Source organism: Xenopus laevis, chromosome 9_10L, assembly GCF_017654675.1.
Source record: "Xenopus laevis strain J_2021 chromosome 9_10L, Xenopus_laevis_v10.1, whole genome shotgun sequence".
Taxonomy (NCBI): Eukaryota; Metazoa; Chordata; class Amphibia; order Anura; family Pipidae; genus Xenopus; species Xenopus laevis.
In genome coordinates this window covers 48,906,627-48,932,836 of record NC_054387.1, presented here as the reverse complement: position 1 = coordinate 48,932,836, position 26,210 = coordinate 48,906,627, and the positions used below count along the sequence as shown (strand labels likewise).

At 39.9% G+C, this 26,210-nt stretch overlaps 2 protein-coding genes across 3 annotated transcripts in view; both read left to right on the top strand.

Moving 5' to 3' along the window:
* dhrs7c.L (dehydrogenase/reductase (SDR family) member 7C L homeolog) overlaps positions 1-21,557 on the top strand; it is a 41,042-nt gene extending 19,485 nt beyond the window's left edge. Inside the window, exons 1-7 of one of the 2 annotated variants that reach the window (XM_018235397.2) lie at positions 1,325-1,467; positions 3,820-3,978; positions 4,460-4,572; positions 6,523-6,733; positions 9,512-9,604; positions 15,465-15,620; positions 21,328-21,557. In XM_018235397.2, coding sequence (XP_018090886.1) covers positions 3,825-3,978; positions 4,460-4,572; positions 6,523-6,733; positions 9,512-9,604; positions 15,465-15,620; positions 21,328-21,536 — 936 coding nt within the window. In that variant the 5' untranslated portion in view covers positions 1,325-1,467; positions 3,820-3,824 and the 3' untranslated portion in view covers positions 21,537-21,557. Of the gene's footprint in view, positions 1-1,324; positions 1,468-3,819; positions 3,979-4,459; positions 4,573-6,522; positions 6,734-9,511; positions 9,605-15,464; positions 15,621-21,327 lie in introns of those variants that run through there. The other variant, XM_018235398.2, reaches the window with a different exon arrangement.
* Positions 15,630-20,330, top strand: LOC121397937. Its single transcript, XM_041576232.1, has 2 exons — positions 15,630-17,690; positions 17,769-20,330. The coding sequence occupies exons 1-2, from the start codon at positions 17,653-17,655 to the stop codon at positions 19,096-19,098; spliced, it is 1,368 nt and encodes a 455-aa protein (XP_041432166.1). The 5' UTR covers positions 15,630-17,652; the 3' UTR covers positions 19,099-20,330.
* Positions 21,558-26,210: the final 4,653 nt, after the last annotated feature.

Genomic DNA, 26,210 nt, shown 5'->3' with positions numbered 1-26,210 from the left:
GTAGATACAATCAAAGATAAAGCATAAACACAGCAACTAGAAACAAGCATATATGCCGTATTTTATAGATAATTAATCTGGATCTATTTTTAAAATAATGTGGCACCTACAGTAAACCACATACATAATCTTTGTGGTGTTCCATCACTATGGGAACCCATGTATTATAAGGCATAATGTACCCCCTTCTTTAAATTATAAGGATATTAGAAGTCACACAATTAGAGGGGTTTTGTGACCATATAAAGGCAAAATCTATGTGTCCATGTATCTTCTATCTGTCTATATCTATATTTATACCTGTCTCTATACATATATCTATCTGCTTGTATATATATATATATAATTTATCTATCATCTATGGATCATCTATCATCTGCCTATGTTTATCTATCTATCATCTATCTGTCTAAACCTATATTTATACCTGTCTGTCTGTCTATATTTATATATACCGCCTGTCTATTTATATTTTTATCTGTCTGTCATTTATCTATCAATCAAACTATAATCTATATATCATCTGTCAATTGATCTATCTATCTATCTATCTATCTATCTATCTATCTATCTATCTATCTATCTATCTATCTATCTATCTATCTATCATCATCTTTCTGCCTATACCTATATTTATAACTGTCTATCTATATTTATAGTTATCCACCTGTCTTATCTGTATTTTTATCTGTCATCTACCTGTCTATCAATCAATCTATCAATAAATCTATATATCATGTATCTATCGTTATCTATACTAGTGATTCCCAAGAAATTCACAAATGGTGAAAAATTAGCGAAATGCATATTTTAACGCACATAAATTTCAATGCCCGTGACAATTGTTATACGCACGCCTATATTGGCCACATGCATTAAAGTCAATGGGCGTCTGAATCATTTTGACGCAGTGGATTTTTCGCCGACGAATTTTAGCTACAGTTTTGCGAATTTATTCGCCCTGGCGGCGAAACGCGGAAATTCGTCGCAAATTCACGCCTGGTGAATAAATTCACCCATCCCTAATCTATACCTGTCTATATTTATATCTATGCGCCTATAATCTATATATCATCTATCTGTCTGTATATATATCATTTGTCTGCCTATCTATTATCCATCATCTATCTATCATTATGCTTTCCTGCCATATCATAAGCCTGTAGCTATTACTGTAAAACAACTGAATGCCTGAAGGCTCTTGCACTATAGGTTCTGATTCTAAGCAGAGATTGATACCGGCCTTCACAAAGTCAATGGAAACCTAATCAGCCTGTGGGGTCACGTGTCCGGCTGGATCCTGCCAGACAGCTAAATTTAAAGCTTCTCACAGCTGAAGCCTAAGAATAGCTGTTTTGACTTAAGTGGTCAAAGCTGAGAACATCCAAGGGGTAGAACGAGGATTGAATGTATGTCCCTTTAATCGGCTTTTCTCTCAAGAAAATCCTTTATCTGCCAAAATCACTAGTAAGTAACTTCCAAATCTTTCTATAATGTTTAATATAAAGTGATAGGATGCCATGTTTCTATCTGAGGAACCATGTTTTCTCAGTTTTGTACTAAATACACTCATTTTCAAATGTCCTTAACTTTTGGTCAAATGTCCTTAACTTTTTAGCCACAAAATTTTTCAAAAAAAGAAATGTCTAATGATCAAAAAAGATTTGCTTAAACCCATAACTTTTGCTTGCATTATTTTAAATTCAAGAGCTGTTTTTGTCATTGCAAAAAGATAGTTTTCCTTTGTTCTAATCTGTAAGAGTTAAGTAGTAGCTTCCTCCTGTGCAGAATATTTAGGAAAATAAGTTTTCTACTCTGTTTGAACCATGTTTGCTTATGTCACTATTTAAGGGAAAAAGTTCTGAAAATTAAGTTGCCATATTGACTACCATTATTTAATGGGCTGGTGGAGGCTTTGTGGGCCTCTGTATACCTGAAATGCCAGGGCCTATTTTGAGTCCCAGTCCAGACGTGATTTCATGGTACATGTATGGGATCTGTTATCTGGAAACCTGTTATCCAGAAAGCTCCGAATAACGGAATGGCTGTCTCCCATTTCATCCAAAACAATCTACATTTTTAAAAATGATTTCCTTTTTCTCTGTAATAATAAAACAGTATCTTGTACTTAATCCAAACTAAGATATAATTAATCCTTATTGGAAGTAAAACCAGCCTATTGAGTTTATTTATTGTTTACATAAGTTCCTAGGAGACATAATGTATGAAGATCCAAATTTTAGAAAGATCCATTATCCGGAAAACCCCAGGTCCCGAGCATTCTGGATATCAGGTTAAATACCTGTACTCAAATTACTGTCTATACTTCCTTTCTCGTGAGCCAATAGTGTTTCTGTCTTGCTTTCTGGCAGGGATTCTAGATAAACATTCAGGAGGGGTCACTCACAACAAATATTTAGTTCTGGAGTCATGCTTCATTCTGCACTTAATGCAGCAGGCAGCCATGTCCCTAATGCCCACCAGAGTGTGAAAGAGATGTGCAAATTAGGGGACTAGTGATGCGCGGGCTAACCCGATACTCGTGGGCCGGGTTCAGTCGACCTTGCAGTGCTCCTCGCGGGTGGGTGCGGGTTGAGCTCTTCTCCTGCTCTCCCTGCCCGCCACTTTCAAATGCCGGCATCTGACTTCCGGGTTCCTATTTTATACTCTCGCGTCTGCTCTAAAAAAGGACCCCCGGAAGCAAGTGCGGGCGGGTGCGGGTCGTTGCAGGGCAGGTTAGGGTCAGGAAACCCTGACCCGCCCATGACTATAGGGGACATGTGGTGGGCACCTATGGTTGCCACCTTTTCCCCCAGTAAAGACCTGGCAGGGGGCGGACCATGACGTATAGGGATGGGGCTGTGCAGTCGAGGGCCAGGGTTTTGATGCAGAGATCGGCGATTGGCCGATGGGGAATCCTTATTTGGAAAACTGGGCAGGAAGTTTTGACCCGGGCAGGGTATAAGGGATAGGTATTTGGGAGGGTCTTAATAGAAAGATGAGCAATAAAAAGTAGACATAACCATACATTTCGAACCTTACAGGTCATTTTTTAGATGGGGTCAGTGACCCCATTAGAAAGCTGGCAAGTGTCAGAAGAAGGCAAATCATTAAAAAACTATAAAAATGAATAATGAAGATCAACTGAAATGTTGCTTAGAATTGGCCATTCTATAACATACCAAAAGTTAACTTAAAAGTGAACTACCCGTTTAATAGGGGGAACTGGGGCAAACAATGCTGATTGCAACACCCTGCCCTACCATCAGTAAATGAACCATAGTATGACATGGCACAGAGCCAGGGGCGATCCTTGTCCCTCCGCTGCCTGAGACCGATTGCTGATTTCGCCCCCTTCCCCATGTGCTCAACTTTTTGCGCCGGTGGGGGTCCAGGACACTAGCGCAGACAGTGCAATTGTGGTCCCTATGCTAGAAGAGCAGAATTTCCGGTTTGAAAAACATAAATTCATCTCTTACAGTTACTAGGAGTGGAATTTTTGCCGCCTCTGGTAACAATTGGGGCGCTACTGCCTGAAACGAGGTTCTCAACTCACTTCATTGCGCCCCTGTACAGTGCAGGATCAAGTTAAAGGGGGTGGTCAATCTGCAGCCCTCCAGCTTTGGTAAAATTGAGAGCATCTGGAGATGGGAGGTGACATGTAACAATCTATATGATTAAAAGCCATATATTGTACAAAAGTCTGTCTAACGACACTATTTCCATAGTCCACGGCCAGTGTGCAGCTAGCGGAATGTACATCCAATTGGCAAAATAACGAAAAAGTTAAACCTTTATGTTTTGTTTCATTTATTTCAGGTAAAATGGGTCTCCTAACGTTCCTCATTGTACCCCTTCTTATCTTGGGAATCAGCGGAATCATCTATATATACAGGGAAGTTGTGAGATTAATGTCCAGATCGGCACTTAAAAACAAAGTTGTTGTGATCACTGACGCTGTTTCTGGATTAGGGAAAGGTAAATTGTTTTTCCGAATGGAGTTGATTTTTGTTACAAAGTTGCAAAGTAAACAGGTGCAGGTAATATAGTAACATAGTAACATAGTAACGTAGTAAGTAAGGTTGAAAAAAAGACACACGTCCATCAAGTTCAACCTTTTTTTTTTATTATTATATCTGCCTAACTGCCAGTTGATCCAGAGGAAGGCAAAAAAAACCCATCTGAAGCCTCTCCAATTTGCCTCAGAGGGGGAAAAAATTCCTTCCTGACTCCAAAATGTCAATCGGACTAATCCCTGGATTAATTTGTACTATGAGCTATTTTTTTTTAATGGTAATGTGGCAGCCACCACTACTCAAACATGTCTAAAATCAATGCAGTTGTAAAAAACAGAATTTATTATAATTATTATTATTATTATTATTATACCCCAACAGATGAAAAAAATATAAAATATTTGAGCATTGAAAAAAAAGTATTGTGCTTCTTGTTCCCTCAGAATGTTCCAGAGTATTCCACTCTGCCGGAGCAAGACTGGTTCTCTGCGGTAAAACATGGGAGAAATTAGAAGCGCTGCATGATGCGTTAATCAGTGTGGCAGATCCTAGTGTGGTATGTACTTAAAGGGAAAGTTATACCAGCAATGATTGTGATGATCTCAGGCAAATAGAGTGTATATGTCTCTGTTACTATTTCGAACATTCTACTGAGCTCACTCCCTGTAAAATGTGAATAATCAACAACCACAAGTGGATCTGCTCTGAGATCAGCCCTTGTTGTACCAATGCGAGGACCAAGAGGGGGCTGTTGATTAATGTATGCTTGAGACCCACAAGCTCTTTGGATTTCTGTTTTTCTTCAGTCCACTCTCATCAGAAGTTCGCATTTGGGTATTGTAATGAGGTTTAATGCTTGAGTTACAGAATTCCTTTACCCCTCACCCAGGTGTGAGTATTCTAGTCCTTGAGGAAAGGCTGTTGTCGGCCTGAAACGTTGCTGTATTTCTGTCTTATTAAAGCCCTTTTGCCAATAAAGGCTTTTTAAGGAATATGACTGGATATGTGGTGCTGTCTACCTGGGAATAGTGAGTATTCTAGACCAGCCCATTGCTTGATTTACATGCTTTAAGTACTCCCTGTAAGCTGCCAGCAGACTGTTCTTGTCCCACCTACTGCTGGAGTTACATACTCCCATTCCCTATAAACTGCTATCTAAGTATTGCAGTCAACCCGTTTCTTTAGGCCTGTCAACCCTCTTGAATTTTTCAAGTGTCTCCTAAATTTATGCCCCTAGTGGGGAAGAGCCGGAAGGAAGGAAACCTAGTTGGCACAAACCCCCCCCCCTCCTGTGTGTTGCCCACCCTCTTCCTGCTTTGAATGGCGTTTTGGCGCATGCGCAGTAGGAGCATGTCGCCGGTACGGATCTACTGCGCATGCGTCAAAAGTCACGAAGTACTTTTGGCGCATGCGCAGTAGATCGTACCGGCGAAATGCTCCTACTGCGCATGCGCCGGTCAAAGCAGGAAGAAGATCGCGTGGAAGAAGATGTCGTCTGTGAACTCCCTGGACTGGACCTGCGCAGAAGGGTAAGTAACAAGTTAGGGGCATTTGCCCAGTGGGACGGGTAGGCCAGGGGGAGGAGGGAGGGTGGGCAACACACGGGAGGGGGGAGGGTTTTTGCGCCAACTAGGTTTCCTTCCCCTTTAAGGGTGGTGGCAGACGAGGCTACTGGGGGAAATTAGAAGCCAATCGACAAATCGCCTCTTCTTTGGGCCATTAATATCCCCTAAATGCCTTACCGTCGGCTTCCTCACGAGGAAACTTCGGACGAGTTCGGAAAGCCAAAGCGTTCCATCCTGCTGGCAATTTACATTCTAGCCGACGGAAAGGCATGTAGGGGAGATTTGTCGCCCAAAGAAGAGGCGATTTGTCGCCGGATGACTAATCTCCCCCAGTAGCCATGTCTGCCACCACCCTAAAGGGGTGGTTCATCTTTACGTTAACTTTCAGATTGTTAGAGTGGCTGATTCTAAGCAACTTTTCAATTTGTCTTCATTATTTATTTTTTATAGTTTTTGAATGTTTTGCCTTCTTCTAATGAATCTCTCCAACGTTCAAATGGGGATGACTGACCCCATCTTAAAAAACAAACGTTCTGTAAGGCTACAATTGTATTGCTCAACTTTCCAGTCTCTTTCTAGTCTCTTATTGAAATCAGTGCATGTCTACTAGGGTCATTTGGACCCTAGCAACCAGATTACTGAAATTGAAAACTGGAGAGCTGCTAAATAAAAAGCTAAATAATTCACAAATAATAAAAAATGAAAACCAATTGCAAATTGTCTCAGAATATCACTCTCTACATTATACTAAAAGTTAACTCAAAGGTCACCAACCCCTTTAATATCTCATACTATTGTCCAGAGTGCAGATTACTTTTTTTTTATTATGTTTACATTTTCCATGTTAGTCCTTTTCTGTGTAGCTGATTCACTTCATTATAGCCTGTGCCACAAACTCAAACTATAACCAGTTCTAACAATGTGACTTATTTTCCCCCCAGACATTTACTCCCAAACTTGTTCTTCTGGATATCAGTGACATAAACAACATGGAGGCCATGGGCAAGGAGATCCAGGATTGCTATGGCTGCGTGGATGTATTAATTAACAACGCCAGCATGAAAATGAAAGGGCCTCTGCAAAGTGTATCGTTGGAGCTGGATAAGAAGATAATGGATGCCAATTATTTTGGTCCCATTACTTTAGTTAAAGGTAAGTAAGTCCTTTATGGGTGAGCTAGTTTCTGAGACATATTTTAATGCAATACAGGTAGTACATAGTGATGGGCATATTTATTCGCCAGGAGCAAATTTGCTGCGAATTCCTGCGATTCACCGTCAGCGAATAAATTCACGAAACCGTGGCAAAAATTTGTCGGCGTCAAAAAAAATGGACGAGCCGTTTCGCAAATTTTACACCGTTTCGCAAATTTCACGTGAAATTCGCTGATTTTTTGGCGAAGCGAAATGCCCCAAATTTGCCCATCACTAGTAGTACAAAGTTAAAAAAATAACTTAATTGCATACCAGTCAGGGTTCCACTGTTCACTATATATTTATGCCGCTACAACAGAGTTTGGGGATACCATTTTTACACCCTTATAATCAATATATCCCCATAGGCTTCCTGGGCTGTTAGAGAAAAAGCCAATGTAGATTTAAGGATAGGCTTAGTAAGGACTTAGTTTAGGGTTTATGCAGGACAGGCTCTATCATTTGATAGAGAAAGAAGAGTTGTCACTAATTAATCTAATAGGGGCATTTTTTGGCATCTGAAAAATACCCATGTGTCATAGGACTAAGTAAAACGTGTCTTAAGTAGTATTATCACATTTAGAAGTTCTCGTTTAATTAGCCTTGAGGACACTACACTCCATTCATTGTCTTTTGCCCCCCCCCATCATTTTTAAACAAATGCAAATGGGAATTTACCCAAAAAAAGCATTTGCATCTGAAAATGATTTATGGAAAAATAGGACATTTTAATGGAACCCAAAATAAAAAAAAAAACAGTACTGTATACAGTAATGATGGAGGGATTGCTTTTTTCATTAATTTAATGTACTGTTGTATAATTTTGTGTCAGATGGATCTGAGCGGGTCTGATTCTCTGCCAGAAATTCTTCTCAACAAACGTTTGCAAAATAACAGGCTGAAAGTAAATATACAGTGGTTTTTCATAGAAGTACACTGCTCCATGATATTGTACTTAGAAATGAACATAACATCCATTTAATCAGATTTAGGACTGCATGATTATTATTGGTCTGAAGGGACAGACAGTAACATCAAAATCTACCCAATTGCCCGACCAAAGCTGGAATTGTTTGGCCATCTTAGGGATTCGTGGTTCCCAAAGAAAAAATGAGGTGGCTCAGTAGGGTTACTACCCAAGAAGTAGAATTGTCAGTACAAGCGCATTGTTATGGAATAGAGTAGATGTATATATAACCCCTGAAGAAACCCAGAAGTGGGCACTTTGAGAATCTGGGATGCACCACATTTTTGGATTACGATATCAAATTCAAACATTAATAAGCATATTCAAATTTCAACCGCATTCCCCAGGATTGTGTCACATGAATTTTCAGATTCAGTTTCGACTGACCACTGAGAATTTGTCCAAATCTGGCAGAAATTTCTGAGATTCAGGCATATTCTAAACCAAATCCTGGATTTAGGTTAATTTCTAATTAAGATATTGCATTACTTTCATCCGAGTAATATGGGAAACCCCTAGGACAGTGGTTGTTGGAGTTTTTCAGTTCAAACCACCTTGATGTTTAAACATAGGTGTCGGAACTGAGGGGGGCAGGGGTCCATGGTTCCCTAGAGTTTTTGCCCCTAATTACAAATTTTAATACATGTTGGCAGAACACAAGAAAAGTGTTTGGTGTGGCAAGTCCAGCATATGTCATTGAACAATATTGACCCGGCCCAGGGCCGGATTTGCCCTGAGGGCGCCTCGAGGCCGGCGTCCTCCATCGCCCCCTCCCTCTCAAGGGTTGCATCCTGTCTTCTTACCGGAGCACTAGCGCCGAACAGCTAGTACTCCGGAATTAAAGATATAGCTCGTGTGGCTGGGCCCGCAAATCCGGGCCTGCCCTGGCCTTTCACACATCAAGCAGAACCATCTTCTGCTGCTCCATATTTCCAACCCTTGATCAGGATCCTCTAAGATCTTATAGGAAAAGCCATTCAGCCATAGTGCCAAGAATGGTTCCTCACCCCATCCCCTATGGTTCCATCAACACAGTTTCAAAATCACTGCTGCTACTGTTTGCCCCTACTGTAGCAGAAAAAGAAAAGATGCTACAGAATATCAATATAAATAGCTCACAAAATACACCCAGCGGTCCAGGTGCACCAGCCCCAGACCCTCACCTTCAGGGAGCAGCAAACCAGTATATGAAAATAGAAAAAAATCAGGGCTAATCGGCACTCAAAGGAATCCACAGAGCCAAAAAATAAAGTCAAAAACTATATTTATTAGTAGAAGTTAAAAGTTACACATCTTCATAGGCCCTACGCGTTTCGTACCCTAGGGCAATTAAGCTGGCCATAGACATACAGATTTACCTTCATATCGGTCCAAATAAAGTAGTAAAAGAACAGATCAGACGATGTTCTGCCCCTGACAGAAATCGTAAGAAAGTTGTGTCCGACTAAAGCTAGTGACAGTCTCCCACTGATATCGTCAGATCGGCAATACATGTAGAGATATTATCAGTAGCCGACAGAAATTTTCTAACCTGTCCAATCGTCTGAATGACCGATCGGCATGGCACGAAAAATGTCAGGACACTCCACACGGCCCGAAAATCGTAGGAAACGGAGATTCGTACGAGCAAATCTTTGCATCTATGGCCAGCTTTAGTCATGCTCCTAATGTATCCCCTGTTTTGCTTATATCCAGACAATAACATTATCTTACCTTTCCCATCAGATATAAACTGCAAGGCTAATGCACACTTCCTCTTTATTTTCACAGCCATTCTTCCGCACATGATTTCAAGGCGAACGGGACAAATAGTTCTGGTGAATACCATTCAAGGCAAAATAGGAGTGCCATTTCGGGCAGCGTGTAAGTACTGCTATCACTGAAAAGCACAGGAGAGAATTGAAAATTGCATTTTAATGGAATTTATTTCTAAGATATGAGACCTAAAGCAAAGCATTAGTTACAGGTTAAAAGGGAACTTTGTAAACATTCGGAGCAATAAAGCTGAGTACCCCATTTACTGGAAAATGTTTTCAAGTGGTGACTCTCATGCGATCACTGGGGCCCAGCAAGAACTGGAGGTTTGTGGACAATTGGCTGCACAGTCTCAACTGACTCAGTACTCAAAAGCCTGTAACATGGACACAAAGCTCTACCCAAATGTTTCCACTTCATGGAACAATTCTCTGTCAGATCCCGGTAATCAGTTTTAAAAAAACAGAATAATAATTACACCAACAAACAGAACCAATGATTTTCACGGAGCTGCATTTTCATCCTGCTGTGAACCTCAACATTGAACCAGAATTCCAGCATCATTGAAGGGAAAGGCTGCAGGCTGAGTTATAAAGGGAACTGAGTATCCCTCATGTATTTTAAGGGATAATATACCCCCTACTGTAAAGTATAAGGATATTAGAAGTCACTGAGGGGTTCTGTGACCATATAAAGGCACAAGGCCGCAGGCTGAGTTATACAGGGAACACCGAGTATCACTTGTATTATAAGGGATAATGTACCCCCTACTGTAAATTATAAGGATATTAGAAGTCACTGAGGGGTTCTGTGACCATATAAAGACACAAGGCCGCAGGCTGAGTTATACAGGGAACACCGAGTATCACTTGTATTATAAGGGATAATGTACACCCTACTGTAAATTATAAGGATATTAGAAGTCCCTGAGGGGTTCTGTGACCATATAAAGGCACAAGGCCGCAGGCTGAGTATCACTCAACCATTGCTCTATATGTGTTTGCTGGTCATATAAGTGCAGTTAGTTTGATACTTGTAAAACAATTGTTTTTGTCGATGTGTTAAAATTATCATACATGACTTTCACTCATTTAAGTGTTACTGTCTTCTGGAATGTATATTCTATATATGTACCTGTATATAAAAATGTTTTTAAAAGAGGTGGGGGTACGACACTAATAGACAAGTGGTACACACACAGCCTTTTGTGTATGCACTTATCATCTAGGAGATGGGATATACCTAGGACAGTGCTGGATAAAAATGAAATTGGGGTTTTTTTTGGCATCCTATCTGTGTTTTTATGGGTTGATTTTGTGAAAATTATGTCTGCATCATTAGATCCTGGGCTTGTTCACTACTGCACAGAGCAAAGTAGAGAGTCTTGTTTTTTAAACTAGCCAGGAGCATATGAGGATCAGATTTTGTGAGAGGCTAAGTGGTTAATTGGATCATATTTAGCAGATTTCTCCCAGTGGAGCATTTTATGCTTTAGCCTTCTGCCCGGGGCGGTCCAGTTAGTCAAGGAAAGCCAAAGAAACATTTAGCTCAGATTCCAGAATTGTTTACCTGAGCGGTTTTTGTAAAGGTCCCAGAATGACTAAACTCCTAAAAGTGGAGTGGAAATAAGTCTGGTTGGCCAAAAAAATGTGTCTGTAATTACATGTCCCAAAAGGAAAGAAAGATTTCTTTGCACTGTTTATGTAAAGGGATTGGACCTATGAGCTTCTTGTGTTGCACATAGAAAAGCACACGGGGCTTCAAAATAAGCTCAGAATGAAACCCCTTACAGAACCGGATTAACTATTTTTATGTGTTATAAAACACTGGATTTAAAATGCCAGTGACACCCCCCAAAAAAGTTTTGTGTGCATTAAAATATTATGCACTGTTACACTCACTTGGTTTCGACCTTCCTCGTTGGGACCAAGAAAAAGAATGGCTCTCCCATTTTCAGACTTTGTTTTGTGAATTTTACTTTGAAATTGGTGGTGAACACGCTGCAAAGTGCTGGCATCACCATAAGTAGTTGGCGCGATGTTGGCAGCATCCAACAAGACCACAGTCTTGTTGATTATTCCACCAGTCAAATTTGAATGCAAATTCGTATTCAGTATTTGGACAAATCTTTTGTGGAGGATTTGGTATTAGGTTTTGTTTTTGGTATTAGGTTGATATTTTATTGTTTGCCTGTAACCAGTGGAGTAACTAGATATTACTGGGCCCCACAAAAGATTGCGCCACATATTTGGCTGCTTTTTTTTTTTTTTTTGCACAGTGCATAATTTAACAGTCTGGAGTTGTTAGAACTGTAGAATGTTACTTTCCAATTGTGCCACCTAGTGGAAATATAACAATACTTAAAGGGGAAGTGTTTCTCACAATTGTTTTTTTGGGGGGGATTATTTAGAAAGAACTAAAGTTGGCAAAATGGTTGAAGTTATTACTGAAACTTGTCTGCAATCTCATTCCTGAAAATCCTATTGCCTCCTATGAGAAGATGAAAAGTTGATACCACCTTTAGATAATCTGGTGGAAGTTCTTCAAATACCATTACAATACAATTTTACTAATTTGGCTAAACTTCAACAAAAAAATCTTCACTTTGATTGTAAAGATTATTATCACACTGCTTATTTTGTTCAAAGCAAGATTCCATTATACATAAAAAGTTGTGCACTGTAGGTACCTATAGGTAGAACCTGTAAAGTGAATTTTGTTATGAATGAAAGAACTGAGGCTGAAAGTCTTTTGAACGGAAATTTAAAAAAACATTTGTTTTCTCGATCACTTAAGGTAATGACACACCCAAGATGTTGAAGGCTGCCGATCACTGCATTCTCTAGCTGTGATCACAGGTAGAGCAGGATTTTTCAAGACAAACTAATTCATTTTGGGAGGGGGGCAGGGGTTAATGTTTTGAACCACATACCTTTGTTACAGCTTGTCCTTAAAGCACCTTTGTTTACATTATACAGACCGACAATAGGTATGAATTATGTTTTCTAAGCCCAGTGGATAACTATAGAGAAAGTAAACCCCGCGGGGTGGGGGCTGGGGAATAGAGATGTCGCGAACTGTTCGCCGGCGAACTTGTTCGCGCGAACATCGGGTGTTCGCGCTCGCCGGAAGTTCGCGAACGTTGCGCGACGTTCGCCATTTTGGGTTCGCCATTATTGGCGCTTTTTTTTGCCCTCTCACCCCAGACCAGCAGGTACATGGCAGCCAATCAGGAAGCTCTCCCCTGGACCACTCCCCTTCCCTATAAAAACCGAAGCCCTGCAGCGTTTTTTCACTCTGCCTGTGTGTGCTGAAGAGATAGTGTAGGGAGAGAGCTGCTGCCTGTTAGTGATTTCAGGGACAGTTGAAAGTTTGCTGGCTAGTAATCGTTTTGATACTGCTCTGTTATTGGAGGGACAGAAGTCTGCAGGGGTTTGAGGGACATTTAAGCTTAGGTAGCTTTGCTGGCTAGTAATCTACCTTCTACTGCAGTGCTCTGTATGTAGCTGCAGTGGGCAGCTGTCCTGCTTCTGATCTCATCTGCTGACTGCTGCAATAACAGTAGTCCTTGTAAGGACTGCTTTTATTTATTTTTTTGTTGTTTTACTACTACTACTACTACTACTATAAGAGCCCAGTGCTATTAGTCTAGCAGTGTTGGGGAGTGGGACTGGTGTGCTAATCTGCTGCTCCTAGTAGTTCAGCAGCACCAACTTTAATTTTTTTTTTTAATATTCATTTTTTTTTTATTTTACTTTTTTTATTTTACTACCGCTGTAGTAGTGTATAAGTTGACCTTTTAGGCATTATTTGCCCTGTAGGCATTATTTGCACACTGTTTTCTTCAACCCGCCATCTAGCTGTGTGACCTTGTTCACATTCTGTCTAAATATCCATAATATTACCGTCTCCAGAAAAAACACCGGAGTGACTTTTTTCAAGCAGCCATAATATATTTTACGTAATCCGTATCCACCGCTGTAGTAGTGTATACGTTGACCTTGTAGGCATTATTTGCACAGTGTTTTCTTCAACCCGCCATCTAGCTGTGTGAGCTTGTTCACATTTTGTCTAAATATTGATAATATTATCGTCTCTAGAAAAACCACTTGAGTTACTTTTTTTCAAGCAGCATTCATATATTTTACGTAATCCGTATCCACCGCTGTAGTAGTGTATACGTTGACCTTGTAGGCATTGTTTGCCCAGTTTTTTTGGCCGCAGCCACTGAAGCACAGAGGCCAGAAAAAATATGCCATATAAATGCTGAAAATAGTAATTTTTTGCCATACGTTGACTCAACGTATATGGCAAAAAATGACTATTTTCAGCATTTATATGGCATATTTTTTCTGGCAACTGTGCTTCAGTGGCTGCGACCAAAAAAACTGGGCAAACAATGCCTACAAGGTCAACGTATGGCAAAAAATGACTATTTTCAGCATTTATATGGCATATTTTTTCTGGCAACTGTGCTTCAGTGGCTGCAACCAAAAAAACTGGGCAAACAATGTCTACAAGGTCAACGTATGGCGAAAAATGACTATTTTCAGCATTTATATGGCATATTTTTTATGGCAACTGTGCTTCAGTGGCTGCGTCCAAAAAAACTGGGCAAACAATGCCTACAAGGTCAACGTATGGCAGTTGTTTAAAGAGAACAGTAGATTACTAGCCAGCAAAGCTACCTAAGCTAAAATGTCCCTCAAATCCCTGCAGACTTCTGTCCCTCCAATACAGAGCAGTATCAAGCAGATTACTAGCCAGCAAACTTACTATCATCTGTCCCTGAAATCACTAACAGCTCTCCCCCTACACTATCTCTTCCAAGCACACACAGGCAGATTTTTCAGATACATTTTTGCCCTTGATCCCCCTCTGGCATGCCACTGTCCAGGTCGTTGCACCCTTTAAACAACTTTAAAATCATTTTTCTGGCCAGAAATGTCTTTTCTAGATGTTAAAGTTCGCCTTCCCATTGAAGTCTATGGGGTTCGCGAACCGTTCGCGAACCGCTCGCGTTTTTGCGCAAGTTCGCGAATATGTTCGCGAACTTTTTTTCCGACGTTCGCTACATCCCTACTGGGGAACAGGAGAGCCTGGACTATGGGGTCAGCTTCCTCTATAGCCACAATAGTAACTAAAACTTTCTGCTCTTGTTAACTGGCCAGATGGGTGCATACATGGGATCTTTGGTTTCAGTGTGCACTAGGTCCCTTCCAAGATTATTTTGCAAATAGGCCCGGTGCAGTGTCGGTACACCACTGTGTAAGCCTCTGCTTTCTTCTAAGCTTTTTTCTTCACTAATTCAGTTATAACAGGTCTCAATATGAGTAGTATGGGAGTTTTGCGCCTACACTGATTTGTTAATACAATTTGACACATTCACAGGTTTGAATTTGTGGGAAGGCCTAGAGCTGGGGTTGCCACCCTTCTGGTTTTGCCCCGAACAGCCTAGTTTTCAGAAGGGCTGCCCAGGTCAAGAAAGTCTGCCCTTATTTGGAAAACCGGGTAGGATCCCTCTTGAGTGACATGGCGATCAGCCAATCTCTGATCGCCATATCATATCCACGTCCTATAATGTCACTGACCCACCCTGTTACATTACTGCCGTGACCCTGTGATGTCACCACCCTGCCCCCTCCCCAGAGCGCGAGCGGCAGAAAGGTGGCAACCCTACCTAGGGCGGCAAAATTTCAGAGGAGGCATGCCACTCAGCCACATTTGAATGGGTTCTGAGCAATGGAAACATACAGGATATTTGCTAGCTATTTAAATCTCCCATGAACAGAGCTCCATACCCCATGAGATAGGACTTGTGCATGAGTGCACATGTGAAGGGGATGACGAGTACGATTTGTAAATCCAGGCCTGCACATTCAGGTAGAATGATTGTTTAGTATTAATCTGTTTGCAAATGCATTGCTTAGTAAACATTGCCTGCTTTCTTGCATTTCTATTCTGACAGATGCCGCCTCCAAGCATGCCATTCAGGGTTTCTTTGATTGCCTCCGGGCTGAAGTGGAAGAGTTTGATGTCTCTGTGAGCACAGTTAGCCCTACATTTATCCGCTCCTATCATGTTCAGCCCCAACCAGGAAACTGGGAGGCCTCCATCTGGAAATGTAAGTACAGATGCTTTTCTCCAGTATTTACCTGTGTATGTAGTGAGGCATTCACAATTCTAGGTGCAGTTGGAAAGGCTTCCTAAGCCCGCTCTCACAACCATTTGTGTATGGACAGATAAATTCTCTGTATAACTGTACTCATACATATAGATGAAAGTGTAAAGAGATGCCATCTGCCTATTTGAGTTTATACATCAACAGAAACTGCTACATTGTCAGGCGCAAATTCGCATCGAGTTTCCACGTTTCGCCGCCAGCGAATAAATACGCGAAACTGTGCCAAAAATTCACCAGCATGAAAAATATTTGGACGCATGTCGAAATAGTCGCTTGCGTCAAAACTGTTACGTGTCAACGTTATTCGAATGCCGTTTCACGAATTTCACTGGAAATTCAAAAATTTTTCGGCAAAGCGGGACAAATTCGCCCATCACTGCTCCCTGCCTGTAAATCTGCATTGATGCATTTAAGTGGAATCTACACCCTAATACTGTACTATTGATGTAAACAATATGGCAGTTCAGATAAATAATGTAAGGCAGATATGGTTTTTTTTTTTATAAATTTGATATACTGTATATTTTGCTGTTTGTATAAAGGAAGTGAATAAAACACAAACACATGCTGTAACAGTGTGTATTTTCCCTAGTGATACATATGAGAGCATGTTGCTATTGAGTATGCAATAAATTCACAGGTATTTGCTAAATGAATGCTTTTTGTCTGAGTCACCAATGCTTTGCTAACCAGATCTCCCACACAACCTTTCTCATTCTCCAAACATAAAGAAATTCAAATGATACACCCACATGCCCCATCTATATATTTTTAGGTGGAAGCATTAGTCACATGCACAGGGATTAAGAAAATACGATAACTATATCTCTAGATTTCTCTATTACCAAAGAGCTCATTTAAAATGACTCAGACACTGAATCTCTTTGCACAGATTTCAGGTTTTATTATTAGATTGCCCTCTGTCTGGTATCTAAATTGCTCACTTATTCTTAGAAAAGTATTCTTGTCCTTAAGAGAGTTTCCATCTGGCAGCAATAAGAATCCAAGCTGCGGTGCATAAATATTGAACAAGTTGCTGGGCTTGGTTCCTGAAACCTTGCAGTTTTACTCCTCATAACATAATTATGGGATCCAATTGAATATTTGACTGTAGCGTTGTAGAGAGCAGCTGAGGTACTTTAATCTATAGGTTCATCTACCATGTATGGTCACTAGGTAGGTAGACTGCATTTTGCAGAGTCCCTGAAGCACTGTGGGTCAAACATATCTAAGTGCCTTTCAGGCAAGAGGTTTCATTGTCTCAAAAGCATGTGATGACTATTCATCAATAATTGTAGAGCCACGGCTTTACTCTAGGCTAAATATTTTCAAATGAGAGTAAGTTTAGGTAAGATAATCACTCGTTGCTTTCCTTCTACAAACAGACATCTAAGGGATACATTCATCAATAGGAAATATTTTTATTTGTTCCTGAGAACTATGTGTGATAAAGAGAGCAGGGAACTGCGATGTGTCAACTCTGAAAGAAAAAGCTTAAGGATATTGTTCTGAATGATCCTACTTTCTTTAACCATGAGATCAGCAGACTTCATTGGATTTTTTCCATAACTCAACTCAAGGACAGGCTGCCACCCAGTACACCCTATATTGTTACCCTTATATTGTCTGTTCTGGCTTCTTTTTAGCTCAACCGGTCCTGGACAAGAGAAGTTTTTTGCTTTATGTCTCTTGGCCGCAGAATAATTTAGCCTCATCTCAGCTATGTGGACAAAAGAGAGCCATGCTTTTTTGTTGTTCAGGGAATTGAGTTGCATGTGCCTTTGCTGATTTAATCCTTCTCAATCTGGTGGTGTCTCTCTTTGGCTTACTTGCTTCTTGGTCCTATGGCAAAAGGATGCAAGAACTTGTCCTTTTACTTCTTTACTTTTTTTCCACCATCGGACCTGTAAATTAGGTTATATAATAAGGGCTATGTTTTTTTGTCCTTGCAGGGATTTGGTATCGTGTGACCATGGTGAGCCCTGCATGTGTTGCACCTAGAGGCCAAGGGTGAGCTAAAATGGTTACATAAAAAAAAGCATGAGATACCACTCCTGGTGTCTTATGGCTTTTTACCTCTCTTTTCAGTAACCCTGCTTTTGAAGAGTCCACTTGTAATGTGCAAGAGAAGGCTAATGTAATTTGGAAGTCTTGCCATGCTTGTGAAAAGCTAGGAGAGCAGAGGATGGGACAGAAGAAGATGAATAAGGATTGCTTGAAGAGTGTCCTTATTTCTAACCAAGCACAGTCCACAACAATTGACCATATAGAAGACTTTTTATTTTGGATAAAAGAGGTGCTCTCAAGAATATTGGTTTCCTTCTCCTGCAAACTTAAGGTACTTCTTAAATGTCTACTTCCATCATACTCATCTCCTGAAGAGGAGGATATCGGTGATACTGGGAATGTTTCAGACGACTTGAATGAGAACCAAGCACCGGCACCAGGCTTTGACTTAAAGCTTATTGATTTCTTGGTAAAGGCAGTAAGGAAAGCTTTAAAGTTCAACCCTCAAATGCTGTCAAATGAAAAAGCATATAAGATGTTTGGTAAAAAGCTTCAAAAGGCTCAAGCATTTCCTTTTCCTCAAGTTGTAAAGGATTTGATCTTCACAGAATGGAATAGGCCTGAAAAGAGTATGTTTATCTCTCCAAAATTCACACGTATGTATCCCTTTGACAAAATGAAGATACTGGCTTGGGAAGTCCCCAAGGTTGATGAAGCGATACTGAAAATTGTTATAAAAACTGTACTTCTGGTTGAAGGCAATATATCTTTTAAAAATACTATGGACCGCATGATGGACTCAGCCTTGAAAAAAACATATCAGGCAGGTTTAGCTTATTTCAGACCTGCTACAGCCATGGCCTCTGTTTCAAGGGCAATGAAAATATGGCTAAAACACCTTGAATATGCAGTAGTTACTGGTGCGAAGCAAAGAAGAATATTAGATGCAATGGATGAGCTAAAACTGGCTACAGAGTTCCTCTCAGAAGCCTCACTTGACCTAGTCAGGCTTACTGCCCAGCACATGGTCCTCTCAGTAGTGGCTAGAAGAGGACTTTGGCTTAGAGCTTGCTCATTTAAAGGTGCTTTAATAGAAGACTTATGCAACCTGCCATTCACAGGTAGCCTTCTCTTTGGAGCAAAGTTAGATGAGATCATTAAAAAGACTTCAATAGGAGAGAGGTTCTTCCTCATGGGTAAAAACAGAAAATGGTTTGGATATCTCCAGAATATTAACAGAGAAAACAAATATGACAGATATTTTCATTACTATCAACCCGGGAGGCTTTCTATGAGGCCTTCTTCCTGGCGTGGAGGCCAGAGCATTTTCATAAGAAGACAGGGGATAAAGGATGGTTTGCCTAGACTTTCTTGCTTTAAATCATCGAAAAGAGCCCAGCCCAGCATGTAGTTGCAATATTAGAGAGTGGCACTACTTTTTAAGTTTATCAAAGAATAGTACATGGACAACATTTGGCAATAAATCTTACAAGCAGTTTCCCATTTGGAATTCCTAAACAGACCAGGATAAAAAATGTGATGAGCTTTAGCAATAAGAAGTCAGTGCATCCAGTCTTATATATGCTCAGCTACTACTAATGCCATAATCTTTTATTTCTGTCCTTTTCTGCTGCTCTACTCACATAACGATATTGAACATAATGCTCATTTCAGAGAGAGTGTTGCCGGCTATTCAGATCTTTCTCTAGTTAGAAGATCTTTTGGTCTTCAAATAGATCTCAGCTCATTTCATTTCTGAAGACACTAATCACAGCAATCTTCTTCACATGGACAAGATCAACCACTGTCATTCCAACTAACAACAGTTTTGGATATACTTGGTTAAGAATCGAATATATAACCAACAAAAGAAAGAATCTGATGTAGAAGAACGTTTCAAATTTTGAAAAACTCTAGGCCTGATGACTAGTTTTAACAAAATAAGTCAAGTTACAAGACTCTACATTGGTGCCTAATATAGGTTTGGCACAAGAAATATTTAGTTGGGGGAGAGTCCCCAAAAAGGATCTTGACATTTGCTTCTCTAAAACTGGGACAGAAAGTGACCAAGGCTGTAACATCCTACTCAAGTCTTCTTCTTACTCTTAATCGGGGCTGGTTTTACTGGGAATAGAACTTATTTACAATTCCTTGGGCAAGACTATGCTTCTTAGCTATTATCTGGGTTCATTAAGTTCAGCTGGCTCTCCTCTTAATAGGGGTGTTTGATGACTTTAAACTCTCAGACCTAGGAGCGATGCTTACGGCTTGTGTAATGCGTACATTTTCTCCACCAGTGTAAACACGAAAGTGTACATGTTATCACCAATTTCGACCGTGTGTTTACTGACAGGCTGATTTCACGCCTATTATTCTTTCTCTTCAGCTAAAATATGCAGCGCGTCACTAGCCTAAAAGAGCCGAAAGATACAGAGATGACTGTTGCAACTCCTGTTACTTTTTTGGATTTGCCCTGTCTAATGGCAAATGCTCATTACGCTAAGTATTTGATGAGCTTAATATGTTTTTGGCTTGGTTGAGCAGATTTTCTGCTGTACTGGTTGTGGATGGAATAAGTACTGCTTTTTCTCAGTGAAGTCTTGTTACAAATAAAACACAGGCGCAGACCTGCTTGAAATTTTACTTGGTGTCACTGTCTCATGTCTATGAATTGGTGCTGCCAGGACCTACCAAGTAATTCCTCCGCTCAAAGGAAAATCATTCTAAAAGTCTACTCCTAGAAAGTGGATCACTCAGTTTTTAGCCAGAGTTTACCCGCCAATTAAATGACTACTTTGTAAGCAGCAGGTGCTAATGACCCCTTGGGAAACATTTCTCTTGGCAGTATTTGCAAACTACAATCTAGAGGTCAGATCCATTTTTGTTGTACAGGTATAGGATCCCTTATCCGGAAACCCGATATCCAGAAAGCTCCGAATTACGGAATGGCTGTCTCCCATAGACTCCATTTTAACCAAATAATCCAAATTTTTAAAAATGATTTCCTTTTTCTCTGTAATAATAAAACAGTAGCTTGTACTTGATCCCAACTAAGATATAGTTATTCCTTATTGGAAGCAAAACCAGCCTATTTGGGTTTATTTAATGTTTAAATTAATTTCTAGTAGACTTAAGGCATGAAGACCCAAATTACGGAAAGATCCGTTATCCGGAAAACCCCAGGCCCCAAGCATTCTGGATAACAGGTCCCATACCTGTACAGTATTTATTTTCTAATTTGCTTTTAAAATGTTAGAGTTTGGTTGCTTTTTTTCTTATAGTTCAAGCAGGAACCTTCCTATTTGCTGTTTTGGACGTCCAGGAATAAATGTGATTATTTTTATTTACAATTTTTCCATAATGAAATGTATAAACACAAATATACAGAGAAGGAATGCTCTGGGAAACACAATAAGCTATATCCTTATACTGTACTGTCTAAGGGAAACAATATGGCACCTTCCTCCCATATGTATAAATACAAATATACAGAGAAGAAATGTTCTGGGCACACAAAATGCTATATGGCTGTACTGTACCTTTTGAAAAGGAAGTTATAAATAACAAATAAGCTCTGGATATATACTATGAACATATATTATAAGTAACAGAATTTTTGACACACCTATGTACTTTAAAGTCTTTTTCAGGAAACTGTCCTATGGAGTCCACCCTGTGGAAGTAGCAGAAGAGGTTCTAAGTACTGTAAGCAGGAAGAAACAAGAGGTGTTTATGGCAAATCCTATCCCCAGAGCTGCTGTTTACATCCGGACCTTTCTGCCTGAACTGTTTTTTGCTGTTGTTGCTACTGGGGTGAAAGAAAAGCACGTTGTGGAAGAAGAAAAATAAAATAAACAACATCTTTCCGAATGGCAAATGAAAATGTATATTTAGTTGGCTTGAAGCAGAATATGAACTTGTGCAGGGAGGTCAGTTCATAGCATACTTGTAATTATTGGCTTTAAAAAGTTTAGACCTGCAGGAAAACTAGTCCATACCAATGGAGAGACTAGATTAGAAAGGCAGAAAAAAAAACCAATACATTTGGCAGATGCTTGCTTGTATTCACTCCAAGTATATGATAGTCAGGGACAGTTAGAGAATGGCTTGCTTATTGCTGGGTAAATGCAAAATATTCTATGTGCAATTGTGGGAGACAAGTAAAGGAAGCACCATAATACCTATGTGGTGCAGCAATAAGAGCTAGCTGCATCATAGAGCTCTGTTAGGCAATATAAGCAGGTTTTAAGGTGGCCATAGACGTTACAATTATGATATTTCCTAGATTGTTTGTTTCAATACGCACGTGTAGAGCTGATCGTCACATATACAGATAGAAACAATAGAATTTTACTTGTATCTGACGATTTAGGACTAATGATGGGCGATGTTTGGGTGCCTTCAAAGCACCCGATCAAACTTTTCCGGGCAGCCAGGTAGATGAGCCGACTGATATCCAAGTCTTCTGCCGATATCGGTCGGCTCGTCTCCCACCATACATGCACCGAATATTGTATAAAAATGTGTTTCTATGGCCACCTATACATCTACAGATCTTTGTCCGATTTGGTATCCCACTTGTTAGGTTAAATAAGGTTGATCCAATTGTTTGGACCCCGTTCAATGATCAGGTGATACTGCAGACATTCAGAGACCTGCCAGGCAAGGGTGTATCGATGGGGTCCTCTCCTGATGTGGTTTTCAAACATGCAAAATAGAGCAGGTCATGAAGAGGGTCCCATATATAGGTCAATAACTTTTAAAAGCCTGTGTATAGCCACCTTTACTTGTCTGTTTGGTCAGTGGTTAAACAGAAGCAAAGTCACGTGTCTCTATTATGGCATCATTTAGTCACTGGGAAAAGAAGGTGATAAGTAAGAAAGAGAATAGGTAAGTATAGGACAAAGATACAACATAGGCAGAAAACAAGTTCTAGATTTAGAAAGAAGTAAGAGAAGTCAAGAGAGAATAAGGACAGATTAAGCAAAAGGAGAGATGAAGGAGTCTAATATATATATATATATATATATATATATATATATATATATATATATATATATATATATATATATATATATATATATATATATATATATATATATATATATACATACATACATACATACATACAGAGGGCTTCTCAGTGGACTAGTGATTTATTGTGATTGTACAAACCAGGAAGTAGGATGTGACTTTATTTTCTATTTCAGATTTTGCCCTGTTTAGTGTAAGAAAGAACCAAAACCATACACATTTAGTAATTAAAATAATTTGCAAAAAATATGATACACTCTAATCATTAAACTAATGTTAAAAACTGTTAACTGTTAAAAAAAAGGTGTATGCTTTTAACCCTTTAATCATACAGTGTTATATAGCTCAAGATCCTGGCAGGGAGCAAGCACCACAGCTTATGGTTTTTCCAAGGAATTCCCTGTGCCAAATGAAGGTGTGACCATGTTCATAATAGAAATTGTCTCTGGGCAGTACTAAAATGAACTGGGACAAAGAAGAAGACATAAAGGATCAAGTGCAAGTGACAGTCATCCTAAAATAAATGTAAATGTTCCACTTAATATAAAGGAGAAGGAAAGGTTAAAACTAAGTAAGCTTTATAAGAAAGGTCTGTGGTGTCTGTTGTGCGCAATTAGTAGTCATAAGAGGCAGTTTGTCATGAAGGGACAGGTGCAAATGTTTGGCATTTTTAAGGGCCCCTAGTCACGGGCGTTTGAAGCTTACGGTTTTATGCGTTCAGCCGCAGGGGAACGCATGAGTAGACGCGATGAATTCTTTTCAGTGCGGCTGAACTCACACAGACGCATGAAAGAGCTGAACGCAGGAAAAATGCAACATGCTGCATCCCAACCTGCTTTCGGCGCTTACATGCGTCTGTGTGAGTACAGCCGCACTGAAAAGAATTCATCGCGTCTACTCCTGCGTTCCCCTGTGGCTGAACGCATAAAATTGTAACGCAGGGGAGCGCAGCTTCAAACGCCCGTGAGTAAGGGCCCTTAGTGCCATCAAACACACTATATGGAATTGATGCTAATTAAATAGTAGCAGCTAATACCAGTCATTAGGAAACCTTTAAATGGGTGATATTCTTTACTTCCACCAGAGGGCACGTGTGTAAATTGAATAAAATACTTACTGGAGGTTTAAGAGTCATTCAGCAATGTTCCATAGGTTAACTGTTATTTCTAATATAGGGACAATATATCAGGGCTCATTCACTTCCAGCAGATGGATTATAGGTACTTAGCACAACTCTGCGGAAGTGCAAGGAATGGGGTTGGGTCTAAGTGCTGTTGTATCCATCTTGTTGTAAATTATTGATGCTGGGTTACCCTGAAACTATTGCCACCTGATGGTATTTTTAGTAGTACCATTTTTGACCTTGTGTAAGACAAAACTCAGTAAAGGAAAACCTTTAGTAATAGTCAGGCAATTTATTCACACAGAATACAACATAACAGTTTTGTCTGGGTAAGCTGTTGGACCAAGGGCAGCTGGGAAATTGACAATATGTCTAGCCCCATGTCAGATTTCAAAATTCAATATAAAAAAAATCTGTTTGCTCTTTTGATAAATGGATTTCAGTGCAGAATTCTGCTGGAGCAGCACTATTAACTGATGCATTTTTTTAAAAAAAACAAATTTTCCCATGACAGTATCCCTTTAAGTGCAGAGCAGCAGCTAAGCTCCCAGTCGTCATCTTGCGGAGCTTCGTGTAATCTTTGGGTCTCTTCGCCGCCACAAAGCGTGCCGTCGTAAGTCAGGAATCTGCTTCAACTGCGCATTCACATATCGGCATTGGCTTATGGTGTGGGGGTCGAGTTAAAGGGGTGGTTCACTTTTTAGTTAACTTTTAGTATGTTATAGAATGGCCAATTCTAAGTAACTTTTCATTGGGGGCCGATTCACTAAATTCGAGTGAAGGATTCGAAGTAAAAAAACTTCGAATTTCGAAGTATTTTTTGGGCTACTTCGACCATCGAATGGGCTACTTCGACCTTCGACTACGACTACGAATCGAAAGATTCAAAGTAAAAATCGTTCGACTATTCGACCATTCGATAGTCGAAGTACTGTCTCTTTAAAAAAAAACTTCGACCCCCTACTTCGGCAGCTAAAAGCTACCGAAGTCAATGTTAGCCTATGGGGAAGGTCCCCATAGGCTTTCCTAAGTTTTTTTGATCGAAGGATATTCCTTCGATCGTTGGATTTAAATCCTTCGATTCGAAGGATTTAATCGTTCGATCGAAGGAATAATCCTTTGATCGTACGATTGTAGCATTTGCGCTAAATCCTTCGACTTCGATATTCGAAGTCGAAGGATTTCAATTCCTAGTCGAATATCGAGGGTTAATTAACCCTCGATATTCGACCCATAGTGAATCAGCCCCTTGGTCTTCGTTATTTCTTTTTTATTGTTTTTGAATTATTTGTCTTTTTCTTCTGACTCTTTCCAGCTTTCAAATGAGGGTCACTGACCCCATCTAAAAAAAAAATGCTCTGTAAGGCTACAAATGTATTTGTTATTGCTACTTTTTATTACTCATTACAGTCTCTTATTCAAATCAGTGCATGTATGCTAGGATAATTTCACCCTAGCAACCGGATGGCTGAAATTGCAAACTGTAGAGCTGCTGAATAAAAAGCTAAATAATTCTAAAAACACAAATAATAAAATATGAAAACCAATTGCAAATTGTCTCAGAATATCACTCCCATACTAAGGTGAAGCACAGAAAACTTGAAAAATTTTGCATCTAAAAGCTGCCGAGTTCATGTCGAAGTCAATGGGAGTTAGTTGGAGTTTTCTAATTATAGAGTTTTTTACTACAATTTTATTTTATCAAGTATTTTGTATACAGTTTTTTTTAATAAAAAAAGCAAAGATTCCAATTTTTTTGTGAGTGTTTTTAAGGGGCGAATTTATCATAATGTGAGTTAAGAGGTTAATAAATAAAAACTCACCCACATTCCATTAATTCCTATAGGATTTCTAGAACTGTATTTATCAATGGGTGAAAGTTAGAGCTCACAATTTGATAAATACGGTTCTAAAAATCACATAGGAATGTGGGTGAGTTTTTATTTATTAACCTCTAAACTCACATTTTGATAAATCTGCTCAAAGTAGGAAAAAATCTATAAAATTACACATATTTGATAAAGCAGCCTCTAAGTGTGTGCAGTGAACGCATTCACGGTGGTGGAAGTGGGCTGCCAGGAGGGGCCTTTGTGTCACAGCCATGGTGGGCCCGCAATGCTCCAGTCTGACGCTGCATGAAGATGTGCTGTAGGGTTTAGGAAACTGGGTTCAGAACAGAGCATTATAGGGCCGAAATTAGGGCCTAGGGCGCAAAGCTGGGATCCCTAGTCCAGCCTTCTCGCCAGCTTGTGAGTTCTTGTTACGCATGTGTGCGTCCTTTTCGTACAAGCATGTGTCCTTTTGATGCATACGTGTGCCTATTGGGCACTGCGACCTGCCAGGTTGTCTAGGGGGCTTGGCTGGCC

What these genes read in the sequence shown, in the direction of transcription:
- LOC121397937 (XM_041576232.1), top strand. Translation starts at nt 17,653, where the DNA reads ATGGTGAGCCCTGCATGTGTTGCACCTAGAGGCCAAGG. An exon ending in GTTGCACCTAGAGGCCAAGG is followed by an intron (nt 17,691 to 17,768) that starts GTGAGCTAAAAT and finishes CTCTCTTTTCAG; the next exon opens with TAACCCTGCTTTTGAAGAGT.